Raw genomic sequence first — 14,159 nt, 5'->3', positions numbered from 1 at the left:
GCCGGGCTGGGCCGGGCTGGGCCGGGCTGGTTGGTCCCCGCCGCCGCCGGGAAGTTGCCGAAGTGCGGGGCAGGCTGGGGGCCAGGGCGAGCCCTGCGACCCCACCTCGGCCGGGCCCGCGCCTCCAGGGCCCCCAGGGCCGGGCCTGCCCTCCGCCCCCACAAACTGGTTTCGCCGCTTTGCGGGCGCTGTCGGAACTAGTCTCCTGGACGCCCCGCTCCGGGGTTTGTTACCCCGGGTTTATTTTCCCGGGAGGGGGAGGGGGCTGCTTCCTCCGCGCCAGGTTTCCTGCCCGAGGCGGCCTTGGGTGCCCCCTCTGGCAGGAAGTGGGGCCGGTGCACCCGCGTGGCCGGGCATGCGGTCGGGGTGCGTCGCTTTCCCGCGCCTGCAGGCGGCCGCGCCCCTCCCCCCTCGCCCCGCTGCTGGCCTGCAACGGTCGCCGCAGTCCCCGCAGCGCCTCGGGGCCCGAGTCCGAGCCTGCCCTGCTGGAGAGCGGAGCGGCGGCCGCTGGGGCTCCGGGACGCCAGCCCCCGCTCGCCAACTTGCTGTGTGACCTTGGGCCCCGCCTCGGGCTTCTCTGGGCCACTTTTCATTTTAAATAATGGGACTGTCCGTGTCTTCTCTTTCTGCTGAGGTCATTTCTGCAGTTTTTACGCTTTTGAGGGCCACGTTGTGCGCGCCGTGGGCGAGGAGGCGGGCATGGGGCCTTCAGGGCTTACTCCACAGGGAGGGCTCGGGTTGAGGCCCTAAAATGTGGCTCCTTTTGGGCCAGGCCTCCCATGATAGCCAGAAACAGGTGGGAGACACGACGTTTCTGGCCTGCTCCCTGGCGGCCCTCATCCCGATCCGTGGGGGCCTGGCTGGGTGTGGGGTTGTGAATTAAAGGGTCCCCAACAGCGCGGGGTGGGAGGCGGCACCAGATGGCACCAGTGCTTCCAGGGAAGCCGCCAGCGCCCAGGCCCTTGGGCTGCCCTGCGACTCAGGACTGGCGGGCGACTGCAGCCCCCCGTGAGCGGCCTGAGGCAGGCCTTCTGTGAGGTCAGCGCTCATTTAGCTGATTAATTTTGATGTTGGGTTTGAAGGGGGACCTGTGGTGTAGTAGAAGATTCTAATCACTGCCTGTAATTACAGAGCAGACCAAGCCACTAATGACGGAGCAGGACGAAAAGGCAACCACCCTGGTTAAAAGGGTCTCTGAGGCTGAAATATTATCAAATAGAATAATTACCGAAGTCCCGCAGTCTGGAGGGTCTCTGGGGGCTTGAGGGTGGGGGCTGTGAAGCCTCCAAAAAGCACAAGTTTCCAAAACTTTCTGCCATTGGGTTAAAACTGGAAATTGCCTCAGTTGGCCAAGAGGAAGAAAGTTAACTTGTAATGCTGTGGTTCTCATCTTGACCAGCCTAGATTTTTCACTATTTAAGTTTTGTATATAGCATCTACTTGGAGTTTTTTTAGTATAGAGAAATGTGGGGGTGCGAGGCAGGTGCTGTGTGGTCTCCTCACTTCAGAGGCAGATGGGTTTTCAGGGTGGGAGTACTGTGCCAGCTCCCACCTGCCTGGTACTTGGGGATACAGACTGAGGAGGACTAGGAGTCAGTGTCTGGTTTGTTTGAGAGGGTTCTGCTGTGTGTTCCTGGCTGGTCTCAAACTCCTGGAGATGCTCCTGCGTCAGCTTCTGAGTACTGAGGTTCAAGTGTGTGCCACTGCCATGTCTGGCTTGGTGTCTTTTCTAATTCTTTAGGAGAGGTTACCAGGTAGAAGCTGAAGGCCCCCTTGGCAGCAGATAAACACAACAGTCTTTATGAAAGAAGGGGAGCACAGCGCGGTCCTGTTGAAGGGGTTTCAGAATCCTTGCTCCTCCCGCAATTGGCCATCACAGGGAAGTCCCCATGAGACAGGCTGGGCAGCCAAGAAGACTCCCCCCACTTCTGTCCTCCCCCTGCAGGCTCAGCCATCTTCTCTTACCCTCAGTTGTCCCCATCTGAGTCCAGGATTTGCTCTGGGAAAGAGAAGCAGGTGGGTCCAGGCCTGCCACTGCTGGTCTTGCAGTGTCACCAGCTTGGGGCTGCAGCTCCCAAGGTCCCTTTGAGCTCCCTGGCATGGAGAAGTAAGCAGCTGACTCAGGGTGGGACCCCAGCTTTGCCCAAACCTTTGTCCTGGGCAGCCGCACCCCCAAACCAGGTCTGGGCTGGCTGTGCTTTCTGCACTATTCCTGGGCCTTGTGGGGGTGGCCTTGGGCAGGACAACAAAGAGCCCTTCTGCGCAGGAGATAAGGAACTGATTAGGGCCAACTGCCAGGCTGGCCCCACCCTGCAGTAGCACAGGGGGCGCCTGCCAGAATCTGGAGCTGGCTCCTGGTGTCCTGGTGGGGGCCAGGCCTGGGCCCATGGCTGCAGGCTGGCTACAAGGCCCCTTGGGGAGAGGGGCGTGGCGTGGTCCCTGGTGTTGACACTGTGTCTCCTCCACAGCATCCCAGCAGCGCTCTACCTGCCCGGAGAGAAGGAAGATGAGCGAGTCAAGCTCCAAGTCCAGCCAGCCCCTGGCTTCCAAGCAGGAGAAGGACGGCACTGAGAAGCGAGGCCGGGGCAGGCCACGCAAGCAACCTCCCGTGAGTCCGGTGGGTGTCCAGGCTTTGCCTCTTGCCTAGGTTCAGTGTCAACTCACTGAGAAGGTGTAGAGAGACAATCTGGACCGTCGATTCCTTGTGTGGGCTCCACATGCCCTATGTGCTTGCTTGCTAGCCATTTGTATCATGCCTCCAGACCCCAGCAGAGTGGGGGCCACGGGAGGCCAGGTAGGGTCTGCCTGAAAGCTACCACCCACCTCAGGTTCCCTGTAGCCAGGGACCCTTGGTTTTTTTATTTGCAGTATCAGAGATTGACTTTAGGGCTTCGACACTGAACTATGTTACAGCCCTTTTGTTGTTGTGTGTTGTGTTGCGTTGTATGTATACCAGGGATGGAACTCCAGACTTTTTGCTTGCCAGGTAGGTGCTTATGCCACAGAGCATATCCCTGGCCCTATTGTGTTTTTCAGACTGAGTCTCATTATGTACTTGTAGTTGAGATTGGCCTTGAACTCACAATGTAGCTCAGGTTAGTCTCAAACTCTTGGTAAGCCTCCTGCCTCAGCCAGCCTCCTTGCCTGTACCCACCTTTTCCTAAAAATTTAGTTTCCAAGACAAAGTTTCACCGAATTTCTAACTGCCGCCGTTTATATCTGGCTATGAAATTAAGTTTTGGTTTTTGAGACAAGGTCTCACTGGGTAATACAGGCTGGTCTTGAACTTGCTTATATAGCCCAGGCTAGTCTCCTACTCAAAACAATCTTCCTGCCGTAGCCTCCCAAGTGCTGGGGTTATTTAGCCACGCTTGGCTAAATTTTATTTCTGGTAGTAAAGTGAATTAAAAAATGGAAAAGGCTGGGCAGGGTGACACACCTTTATTTCCAGCATTCTGATTGGTTGAGGCAGGAGGAGTACAAGTTAAAGAGCAGACTTTGTGACTTAAGTCTCAAATATAAACAGGGTTAGGCATACAGCTTTGGGAAAAGAAAAGCCGTATGTTACAACAGTGCAGTAAATGTCCCTTGCGCTAGCCAGGGCAGCGCTTATTCCACTGAGCCATCTCCCCGGCCCTTATTACTAATTTTTTGATGGTACTTGGGATAGAAGCCAGGAAGCACTCTACCAGTAAGCTGCCTCCCCAGCCAAAGTCAGATAGGTAGATTTACATTTAGTACCTGTAATCCTAAGGCTCACTGCATGTAGCTCTTTGTTAGTCGCCATGAAAGTTTCTCTAGAATCCTGGAAGCACAGCACACGTCTGTATTCCCAGCAGTTGGGAACCTGAGCCAGGCAGATCTCGGAGTTGAAAGTTGTCCCAGCCAGGGCTACATAGTGAGACTCTAGAAAACAGAAACAAGAAAGTCTGCACATTTACTGTGTGTCTTCTGGACTTTGTCATCTTAGGCTGCTGGCAAGTTCCCAGCCCAGTTGTGTCCCAGAGCTGTGCTTTGGGGCTTGAGATGGGCTCTGTCTTGTCTCTTTAAATGTACTGGGTGGCAGTGACACTCATATCCTAGTGCCCCTCCCAGTGGGTCCCAGAATGGGCTCAGGCAGCCAGGAGAGTCTTCTGGGAGGAGTTGACTCAGCTGCACCCTTCAGCGCGGGTTTGGGGCTTCTCTTAGCCCGGTTCCTGTGCGCTTGCAGGGTGGTCTTTTATTCTGTCTAGGGCTCAAGAAGGTGCTAGGAGCAAGTTCAGTGGGATCTCTGGGGTCTCAGCGGAGGGAACCAGAATTAAGGAGAAGGCAGGGTCCCCACAGTCTCCAGCATGTGTTTGAGAGGGTAGGTATCAGCGAGGCCATTGCTGGGTCTTGGACGTACATCATTGGTTGGCTTTTTGTCATAAAAACCAAGGCTACAGTGTTGACCATTTGTTTAAAGTGGACCATGAAAAAGGAAAAAAAAAAATAAAGTGGACCATGGACAGGGACCCACAGCCTTTCTGCTGCCCCACCCTTCTCAGGTCTGATCTGTTGTCTTTACTTTTCTTTAGGGAAACTGGGGGAGGCTTTGCAGAGGTAGGGGCTTAAATTCACTTTTTGGCGGAACCAGGGATTGAACTCAGGCCCTTGTTCTTGCTGGGGAAGCAGTTATTCCATGGAGCCATCTCCCTAGCCCTGAGGTTGGGGCTTTGTAGGGGCGCCTCAGGCCTGCCTGTTTTCAGGGTTGGGCTTGTGTTCCTGACTACCCCTCTGTCCTCGCAGAAGGAGCCCAGTGAAGTGCCAACACCTAAGAGACCTCGAGGCCGACCGAAGGGGAGCAAAAACAAGGGTGCTGCCAAGATCCGGGTGAGGCTTGAAAATTGGGGCCCTCATCCCCGCAGCCTCTGCTTTGCTGGGCCCCAGCCTTCGCTCTGAAAATGGCAGGAGGCCCAGTGTGCTTTCCTGGTGTGGAGGAAGGCACAGTGAGGACCAAGGAGCCTGGCCTGTGCCCTCTCTGGGTCTCTGGGTCGGGTGTCACCTTCAACCTAGGGTCGCTGGAGAAGGGCAGAGCCAGAGTAAAGTAGCATCAGCCAAGAAAAAACTTTTGTTTTTAAAGACACGACTCACATCCTCTTGAGTCATGGTGGAGGGGTTGGGGGCCGTGTGTATACTTGGGTAGGGGGTGATTGTGGCCACCAGTCATGGGCAGCTGGGCACAGGTGGCCACCCCATCCCTGCCAGGTGCTGGCACTGTGAGCCCTGCCCAACATCTTTGACTTGGGGATGTTTTCTTTGACCATCTAGAAAACTACCACGGCTCCAGGGAGGAAACCACGGGGCAGACCTAAAAAACTGGTAGGTGCTCAGCTGTCCTGGGAAATGGCTGGCCCCAAAGGGAAGGGCATCCAGGTGCCAGGCCAAGTGCCCATGCCCTGCCTGTATGTGTTTGTGTGGTGGCAGGTGGGGGGTCTCTGCGGCTCCCAGGGGGACATGATGTGTGAGGGTAGGTCTTGCGGCATACACTGCAGAGGTGACAAGCCATAGGGAAGGGAGAGGCTTATCTGAGAGTCCTTGGAAAGAAAAGAGCCAGTGTGGAGGGGAACCTTCCCCAGCCTACCCCACCTGGCCTTCCTGCCCTCCGTTCTTGGGCTGAGCTGACCCTGGGGACGGGTTGGGGGTGTCCCCGTCCCAGGCCCACAAGTGAGTAACAGGAAGCAGGCTGTTCTGGACTGTGCCTGGCACGGGGGCTGTGGTGGCCCTGCATTCCCGCCCTGTGAGTGAGCCCAGCGGCACACACTTCCCCTTCCTCCCCACCCTAGGCCAGGGTCAGCCTGGGGCCGCCCAGGGAACCCAGCACTTGCCCTGGTGGCTGCAGGCATCTGGCTTTTTCACCCCTGCCCAGTCTTCTCTAGGGCCCCCAGTGCCTTGGGTGCTGCCCTGTGCTTGCCCTCCTGCCCCATGGGCTCATGGCCAGTGCCTGGCCCCTGGCTGTGCAAGAGCAGCATGTGTGTGGTTCTTTCCTCCTTTTAAATTGTTCATTTTTATGAATGAATCCCGGCCATGGAGGTTGCTGAGTCACCCACACACTCAGCCCTGACTCATCTCCCTTTTGGAGAGCGGGGGAGTGCAGGGAGGAGGTGGCTCTGGGGTGGAGGAGGGGCTAAGCGCGCTGCCCACTTTGCCCACCCTGCCTACCCACTGGAGAAGGAGGAAGAGGAGGGCATCTCGCAGGAGTCCTCGGAGGAGGAGCAGTGACCCGCGCGGTGCCGCCCGCCCCTCCCAGGAGGAGCGACTTCCTTCCTCCTGGGAGGACAGCTTGGCCCCGCCCCACCCGCCCCAGGCCTGTCACCCCGCCCCGCCCCGCCCCACACTACAGCACACCAGCGCTGCGGCCCTGAGGAGCAGCCCCTGCCCGCACACACTTGCCCTCCTGGACAAGGCTAACGTCTGCTTAGCCGCTCCCCACCCCCTGCGCCCGCTGCCTCGGGGTCACTGCTCTGGGACCTTCCATTCCTCCCTGTTTCCTCTGGTTTCCCCTCTAGGGGCCTGGGAGGGCTCCCCTGGCCTTAAGGGGTCCTTGCCCCATCTCACGCTTGCCACGCCCTACCCCACTGTGCTGGCAGCAGCCAGGTGGCCAGTGGGGGAGGCTTAGCCCCCTAAATGCCCAGTAGGGCTCACCCTCCTGTTCCTTCCCAGCCTTCCTAGTCAGTCCCCAGGTTGGACACCTCCTGGGGTATAGGAAGGAGCGAGAGCCAGAGGCCCTGCCCTCTGCCATACCCTCGAGAGCAGCTGGCCCTCACCTGCTCAGGTGAGGCCCAGGGCCCTTCTGGCAGCTGCCTAAGGCTAGGCTTGCGCCCACCTTCCTGCTTTCACTGCAGCCGCTGACCCTGGGAGGGCGCCAACACCAAGCCTGCCCCATGCTCCTCACCCCTCAGCTCCCCTCCCCCAAGGTTCTGGTTCCATCTTTTCCTCTGTTCACAAACTACCTCTGGACAGTTGTGTTGGTTTTTTGTTCAATGTTTCACTCTTAGACATTTGTCATTGCTGCTGCCATCAGCGCCAGATGTTCATCATCATTGCCTCCTGTTCTGCCCTATTCCCTCCCCAAGTTGGGGTGGGGGTGCCCAGGCTAGGTGCAGAGCACCTCGACCCAGGGAAGGTGGGGCGCTGCCCCTTGGATGCTGCCGCACAGTGAGGAGGGGCCATGTCGACTATGGAAGGGTGTAGGGGCCACTAGCTCCCCCTGTTCTGTTGGGGAGGATGGCCATTATTTGTCCCAGCCTGGGGCTCCCCCTCTGGTTTCCTATTTGCAGTTACTTGAATAAAAAAAATATCCTTTTCTGGACTGCTGTCTTGTGCTGTGTCCTCCCCCAGCTGGGGTGGGTTCTGTATCAGCCCCTGGCACTGGACTCAGCCTGGATTCCTTAGGGAAGTCAGCCACACCCTTGAACACAAAACACTTTATTTACAAAATAGTATATATACTGGATGTACATCTGGCCCAACACCAGCAGGGAACAGCTGACCACCCTCCTGGAGAGTGTACCAGGCTGTCAAGAAAAAGCAGGTTTGCTTGGCCTCTACCCCAGAAAAGGAACCAGTGCAAGGAGTGGGAGACAACGGTGGAGGTGCAGACTCCCTCGCAGGGGAGGCTGGGGCCCAGGTCACATCTTGACGTTCAGCAAGGGCATCCGCTTGTGCTGGTAGCTACTCTGCCAGCCGTGCACCATCTGTGGGAGGCCAAGCTGAGGCTGGGGGCAGCAGTGACCCACTACTAGGAAACTGCCAGTCTACCTGGTGCCCACACTCACCTTGGGGTCTCCCACGTCAGAGAGGAGCTCCTGTTCAGCCTCGTGCAGCTCCTCAGCTGGGTCGTAGCTGTACATGGGGAGCAGGTGATGACGCAGCCGGTCCACCCTGGGGAATGGGTGGGGACATCAGACACCTGACCACATGGACCTCCCTTCCCTGGGATGCTGACGCTGAGCAAGACAAAAGTGCAGGCCGGAAGGGCAGGGGTATCCCATTTACTTAGGGAACTCATGCTACAGCAGGGGAGACCGTGAGGGGGTGCATCAGGGTCACTCACCGCTTCTTCTTCTGTACATACATTACCTGGAACAGAGACTCCAGTGTAGAGGCCACCCTGGGTGAGGGACCCCACCACACCCTTCCCAGGACAGCTGGAGGCTGGGCACACCAGCTGGACTACACAGCCCCTGCCTCAGCTAAGGCAGGGTATGGGGGGCGCTCCTTACCACAGCCACTACCACCCCAACCAGGGTGATGAGGAAGAAGGGCCCCAACACATAGCCCACCATGGAGTCGCTGTCAGCTTGGGGGGCACTGGGCATTGTGGTGTTACTCATGACACCGGCAGCCGGAGGCCCAGGCAGTCAGCATTGGCAGCAGGGCCTTGGGAGGGGCCTCCACCAGGCTCCCTGCAGAGGAGGGGGAGGTTAGGGCTTGGGATACCTCAGAGCTGGAGATCTGTGAGAATCATCCCAGGTCAGACACTGGGGGGGGGGGGGCAACCTCCAGTGCCCGTGCTGGGAGGTACTCTACAAGGACTGGGCACATCCCGGGTCATAGGGGCACTCGAGAGGGCCCAAATCCAGGGCCTGCTTTTTGATCACCTCTTGCCCTAAATCAGGGTTGGGCTCCCGCACCGAAGCTGGTCAAGCGCCTGCAACGCTCAACTACCAGGAAAAGGTTTACTCCTCCCCTGGCCTCCGGTCCAGGGGCGCAAACTGGCAAACACAAGAGGGTCGTGCATTGCAGCCCAGGACGACATGGGCATCGGAAGGACTACTTCGGTCCTGGTCTGGTCCCCACGCTCAGGCTTATGGGCCCCGTGCATGGCGCTGCGTCCTCCTCACTCCAGGTGTCACTACCGACAGCCTGCAGCCCCCGACCTCAATCGGTCTCTGGTGCTAGTGTGGACGCAATGGGGAGGGGTGGTCTGTGCCTTCCAGATGATGTCACCTCTCTGGTCTCCACCCCGAGCTCCACCCAGGTCCTTCCCTGCTGGCCCGGGCCGACAGACAGGGGTGGACAGGTTCAGGCTCAGCGACAGAAGCGGAGACACCTTGGAGCAGTTTGCACGACTTTGGCCAGGACCCTGACCCAGGTTCGCCAGGGTCTCTAGCAGAGCCAGAGCCAAGGTACGAGCTATCTGCCCCGTGTCCGTGGGGCTCCGGGCGGCCCGTGCCCGGTGGCAGCTCACCGGCCAGGTGAAGGGCCCAGGGAGGGCATCGGGCCGCTCCGAGGATGTTGGCTGGCCAGCGGCGGCGGGCGGCAGGTGGTTCTCACGGCGCGGGAAGATCAACAGGGGCGGAGACGTCGGGGCTGCCCTGTGCCTGGGCATACCCGGGCCCCAACACCCCCAGGCGTGGGCCGCGTCGGCGCTCTGCAGCCCTTCCAACCCGGCCTTGTCTTACCTCCCGCCGCGGTGGCCGAGGGACAGCAATGCCCTGGTTTGGCTCCCGGGCCCGGAAGAGCGGGCGGACGCGTGATCAAAGGACCCCAGAGGTGGGCGTGGATCTGGCCCGAACGCAGCCAATCCGGCCGCAGAAGGCGGACAGCACGACCCTTGGGGAGCAACCAATCGCAAGGCGGGGCTGGCGGTGCGCGCCTGCAGGGCCTGCGCGCGGCGGCAGGGGGCAGTGGAGGGCCGCGTAGCGGGCGGGGCTGCGCTGCGTACGGCTTCCCGGCGTGCCCCGGGCGGCGGCCAGTGTTGTGGTCCGACCCGGGGCCTGGGTCTCCCTAGTTGGGACGGTACCTTCCACCCCGGCAGCTTTTAAATCTTCTGTACCTCAGATCAAGCGCAGGTCGCCCTACCTCTGACCCACACCCACTGTCCTTTGGATTTTGAGACAGGCTGTGAGTGGCGCGGGCGGCCTCGGGCCCGGCGGGGCTTAGGCGCGCCCGCTGCCCCCGGGCGCCGGGCCCAGGAAGGGAAGGTTTGTCCACTGCCCCGGCTGTGCTCCGTTGTCTGTGACACGCGGGAAAGCAGCCTCAACCTTAAGCGCCTCCTGGTCGCCTCTTTCTGGCTTAGGGGACATGGCTGGGGCTGAGCCCGGTGGTCCCTGGCAACTTGGTGGCCCTGGCCAGCGCTTTCAAAAATGGTCTCATTGAAACAGCCCACACGGGATAACGGGAACAAGTCACGGGTGTGCCAGAGTCCATGCTGGTGACCGGCATCGTTTTACACTGGGAGAAAGGAGGTGAAGCGCATGAGGTGTCTGTTTGCTTACAACTGCAGAGGCTCTGCCCTGGCCCTCCTCAAGCGGAGCTTACTTCCATGCATGCAAGTGTTGCACCAGCGCCTCCTCTCCCCACTAAAATCAGAATGATCAGGAAAACTCCAGGCTGAAACGGAAGCCGACAGAGGCACTCGGGTGGTGGCCCCTGGAGGAGCCCGGCCCCGCCCCAGGGCCCTGCATCGGGCAGCCGTACGGGGCAGCGGTCCAGCATGGCAGGGACAAGTGGTGAGGCCTGACTGGCAGGGCTGCAAGGGTGGTCCCCAGCCCAAGCCCAGTTCCTCCCAGTGGCTGGCCAGAGCACAACAGGGAAAGGGTGGGGGAGAGCGGGGCCACCCAGGATCATCCCCTTATCCTTCGTTAGCTTTTTTTCTGCAATACTGGGTTTTGAACGCAGGGAGTGGTGGGCCACATCCGGGCGCTTTGACATTTTTGTTTACTTACTGTGGTCCTGGTGTTCCACTGAGTGGCAACCCCTTTTCATTCTTTATTTTGAGCACTTGTTGGAAGGTTCTGGCAGGGAAGCGCAGCTGCTTGCACACCCTTTGACCAAGGAGAAGGCCCGCCTCTTCTGAGGGGCGTGTGGCCTCTTGGACCAAGCGTCCTGACCTGCCTGAAGTGTGAGGGAGGAAAGGCGCCCGGCCTCCAGCCAGCCATCAGCCGCAACCCTGGCGGTCAACAGGGTGACCTGGCGGCCAGATGGCCCTCTCAGACTCAGTTTTTAAAATTTTGAGACCGAGTCTCTTTTGAGTTACTCTGCCTGGCTTCAGCAGTACCATCCTCCTGCCTCAGCTCTGCAAGCAGCGGGAACAACAGGTGTGTGTGGCCCCGGCCAGCTGCTGGGCGGGAGCTTGCCCGCTCCTTATCCACTCTGCTGTCAGTGCGGCCGGGCATCCAGCCCTGAAGCCTCGCATCCTTCTGTCCTGCTCCAGACTCACTGACAAGATCCGAGGAGACAAAACTGTTTTATGTAACTGCATGCATCCCAGAGCAAGACCAAGAAGAGGTAAAAATAGCCCCCAACATGGTTGGTTTTTTTTTTTTTTTCAACTTAAAATACTTCCTATTAAAAAGAACCCAGAGGAGGGGGGCTGCCCATTAGCTCAGTTGTTTAAGTGCCTGCTTAAACAAAGCACTCACGCTCAAGTTGCCGTGGTTCGAACCCAGATACTCACGCCAAACCAGAAATGCCCTTTAGGCCACCAAAAAAATAAAAGTACCCAGAGGAGCTGGGTGTGACCATGCATTCTTGGAATCTCTGTACCCTGGGAGGCTGAGGCAGGAGGACTGCAAGTTTGAGCCCAAACCTCGGCAACCTTGTGACTTAGCAAGACCCTGTCTCCTAAGATAAAGGCTGGCGCTGTAGCACACTGTGAAGGCCCTGGTTCAGTCATGCACATGCACTCAAAGAACAGCCGGAGGTATTGCGAAAAGGTGGGCAAACAACTCCTGGAGGAGAATAATAATTCAACTGCGAGCAGCCTAGACCTGCCGTGGATGTGACAGCCACCAGAAGACATTACTAGCTATTATAGTAGGATCGCATTCCATATATTTGAAAATTTAAGCCTGGGATACAGGGTGTGGTGGCCATGCCTGGGGTCCCAGCTGTTGGGACACTGAAACAGGAGGATGTCCATGACTTTGAGGCCAGCCTGAGTGCTACATACTAGGTTCAAGGCTGGCCTGAAGTACACAGTAAGAGGAGCCTGTAAAAAAAAAAAAAAAAAAAGAGGGCTGGAGAGATGGCTCAGTGGTCTAAAGCACCTACTTGAAACAAGCTTGGCAAAGCACAGGGACCGCGGTTCGATCCCCAGCACCACATGCCAGCCAGACCCGCCCCCTGGTGGGCTGAACTGGCCACACACACACAATAAATAAATGTAATAAATAAAAATAAATAAATATTTAAAAAAATTAAATAATCACGTTTAAAAAAAAAAAAAAAAAAAAAAAAGGTAAGCAATAGTGTTTAAAAGAACTACAGGCCAGGCACGGTAGTACACCTTTGTAATCCAGGAGGCTGAGGCAGGAGAATCACAGTAGGGTTCAAAGCCAGCCTGGGCTACAAAGTGAGTTCAAGGCCATCCTGAGCTGCATAGCAAAATCTTATCTCAAAAACACACACAAAAACAAAACAAAATATCATACCCTAAACAATGGGCTGAACAGAGATTTCTCAAGTACAAACGATGAACCAATAAGGATATAAAAAAAAAGTTCAACATCTTTAGCCACTGCAGAACTGCAGATAAAAACTACTGTGAGATTTCATCGGACTTTAGTCACAATACCTGTCTTCAAGAATACAGGGAAACCAGCCAGGCATGTGGTGGCACTCCCCTGTAATCCCAGGCTCTGGGAGGCTGAGGCAGGAGGACCACAAGCGAGAGTGTATCCTCGGTAATTTAGGAGAGACTGTGTCTCAAAATAAAGGGCGGAGGATGTTGCTCAGCGGGAAGGCTCTGGGCTCAAGCCAGTAAGCGAAGCAAAATGCTGCTGATTGGGGGTGGGGCTGGGAGAGGCAGCAGCAGTAAGTCGTACAGGTTCTCAGGAGGCTCCTTAGAAAAGCAAAAGCCAGCCCCGGCCAGGTAGCACACTGGACTAAGCAGGGACCAGGTTTGGTTCCCTGTGTGGTCCCCTGCGTGCTGCGCCAGCCCTGCCCCTGGGGCGCTGAGAGGCAAATGAGACTGGGTGTGGTGGTGCTCCCGGAATCCCAGCGCTTGGGAGGCTGAAAACAGAAGGGTCACTATGTAGTGAGACCTTGTAGACCCTGTATTAAATATATTTAAAAGACAAAACAAAAAACAAAAAAGCCAGGGGCTTCGGAGGTCATCTCCAGTATGAAGGAAAAAAAAAGAGATTAGGATGTTTCAAATGCACAGAGGGGGGCCGGGGAGATAGCTCAGTAGAATAAGCGCTCGCTCGCCTGGCAAATGCAGGGTCCCGAGTTCAATCCTAGGTACTGGGAAAAAAAAAAGATTCAGCGAGGGGGAAAAGTGAGCAGGATACGGTTCATTGAACAATAGGTTACAAAATAATAACTATGCAATAGTAATAGCAGTAATGACCCAGAGCTCATTGTTTTCTTTTATCTACTGAGCTGTCTCCCCAGGCCCTTCATGAAATCTCCAGATTGCTGTTCACTTAACCATTTTAGTCAATTTTTTTTTTCGGTACCTGAGATCGAACTCAGGACCTTGCACTTACTTGCTAGGCAGTCATTTATGCCGCTGAGCTAGCTCTCTGGCTCTATTTTAATCAATTTTGAGGAGTGAGACACTACACATTTTCCTTTTTTTTTTTTTTTTTTTTTTGGCGGAACCAAGGATTGAACTCGGGGCCTTGAACTTGCCAGGGAAGCGCTTATTCCACTGAGCCATCTCCTTGGCCCCTCCTTTTTATTTTTTAAATTTTATATTAAAGAGAAAAAACCCAAAACTAGAACAAAGACAAAACTAGAGCAACATAAAACAATAAAAATGGTACAAAATTTCAAAACAAGAATAGAAAATTAACAATGGTTGTTATAGTTCATATTGTTCTCAGATTTGTTGCTCCGATTACCAGATATATGCATGCAAGGTTGGTCAAACATTAACTCTTTTTTTAAATGTATTTAGGACAAGGTCTACAGGGTCTCACTGTACAGATTGGACTCATAGTGATCCTCCTGTTTTCAGCCTCCCAAGTGCTGGGATTACAGGCGTGTGCCACATGCCCAGTCTCAGTGGCCTCTCAGCATGCCTCAGGGGTGGGGCTGGCATGGCATGCCAGGGATTGAACCTGGTCCCTGCGTCTGCGAAGCAGGCACTTTAGTCTGCTGAGCTATCTGGCTGGTCCTAGTCTGGGCATTTTAGCAAGACCCTGTCTTTAAAAAATAAAAAAAGAAGAGGAGGAGGGGGAGAGGGA

At 56.3% G+C, this 14,159-nt stretch overlaps 2 protein-coding genes across 6 annotated transcripts in view; one reads left to right on the top strand and one right to left on the bottom strand.

Annotated features, from left to right (window-relative positions):
* Positions 1-14,159, top strand: part of Hmga1 (high mobility group AT-hook 1) — a 15,911-nt gene that overhangs the window by 1,368 nt on the left and 384 nt on the right. The window contains exons 2-5 of one of the 2 annotated variants that reach the window (XM_023720820.1): positions 2,469-2,617; positions 4,768-4,851; positions 5,290-5,340; positions 6,187-6,270. In XM_023720820.1, coding sequence (XP_023576588.1) covers positions 2,469-2,617; positions 4,768-4,851; positions 5,290-5,340; positions 6,187-6,240 — 338 coding nt within the window. In that variant the 3' untranslated portion in view covers positions 6,241-6,270. Of the gene's footprint in view, positions 1-2,468; positions 2,618-4,767; positions 4,852-5,289; positions 5,341-6,186; positions 6,271-14,159 lie in introns of those variants that run through there. The other variant, XR_002822117.1, reaches the window with a different exon arrangement.
* LOC101585239 (uncharacterized protein C3orf18) lies at positions 3,594-9,514 on the bottom strand. 4 transcript variants are annotated; one of them, XM_023720842.1, is made up of 5 exons: positions 9,426-9,514; positions 8,244-8,426; positions 8,075-8,100; positions 7,797-7,902; positions 3,594-3,906 (listed from the first exon to the last, which is right to left on the bottom strand). In XM_023720842.1, exons 2-5 carry the CDS (start codon positions 8,352-8,354, stop codon positions 3,892-3,894), a joined length of 258 nt encoding a protein of 85 aa, XP_023576610.1. In that variant the 5' UTR covers positions 8,355-8,426; positions 9,426-9,514; the 3' UTR covers positions 3,594-3,891. The 4 variants fall into 4 exon arrangements, with proteins under 4 accessions (XP_023576610.1, XP_004624513.1, XP_023576612.1 ...); XM_004624456.3 differs by lacking the exon at positions 3,594-3,906 and adding an exon at positions 7,426-7,715; XM_023720844.1 differs by lacking the exon at positions 3,594-3,906 and adding an exon at positions 7,426-7,715 and having other exon boundaries at positions 8,304-8,426.

The sequence above is a fragment of the Octodon degus genome, unplaced genomic scaffold (assembly GCF_000260255.1).
Source record: "Octodon degus isolate 3935 unplaced genomic scaffold, OctDeg1.0 scaffold00005, whole genome shotgun sequence".
Lineage (NCBI taxonomy): Eukaryota > Metazoa > Chordata > Mammalia > Rodentia > Octodontidae > Octodon > Octodon degus.
Note: the sequence above shows the minus strand (reverse complement) of the source record. Positions and strands in the feature narration are given on the sequence as shown.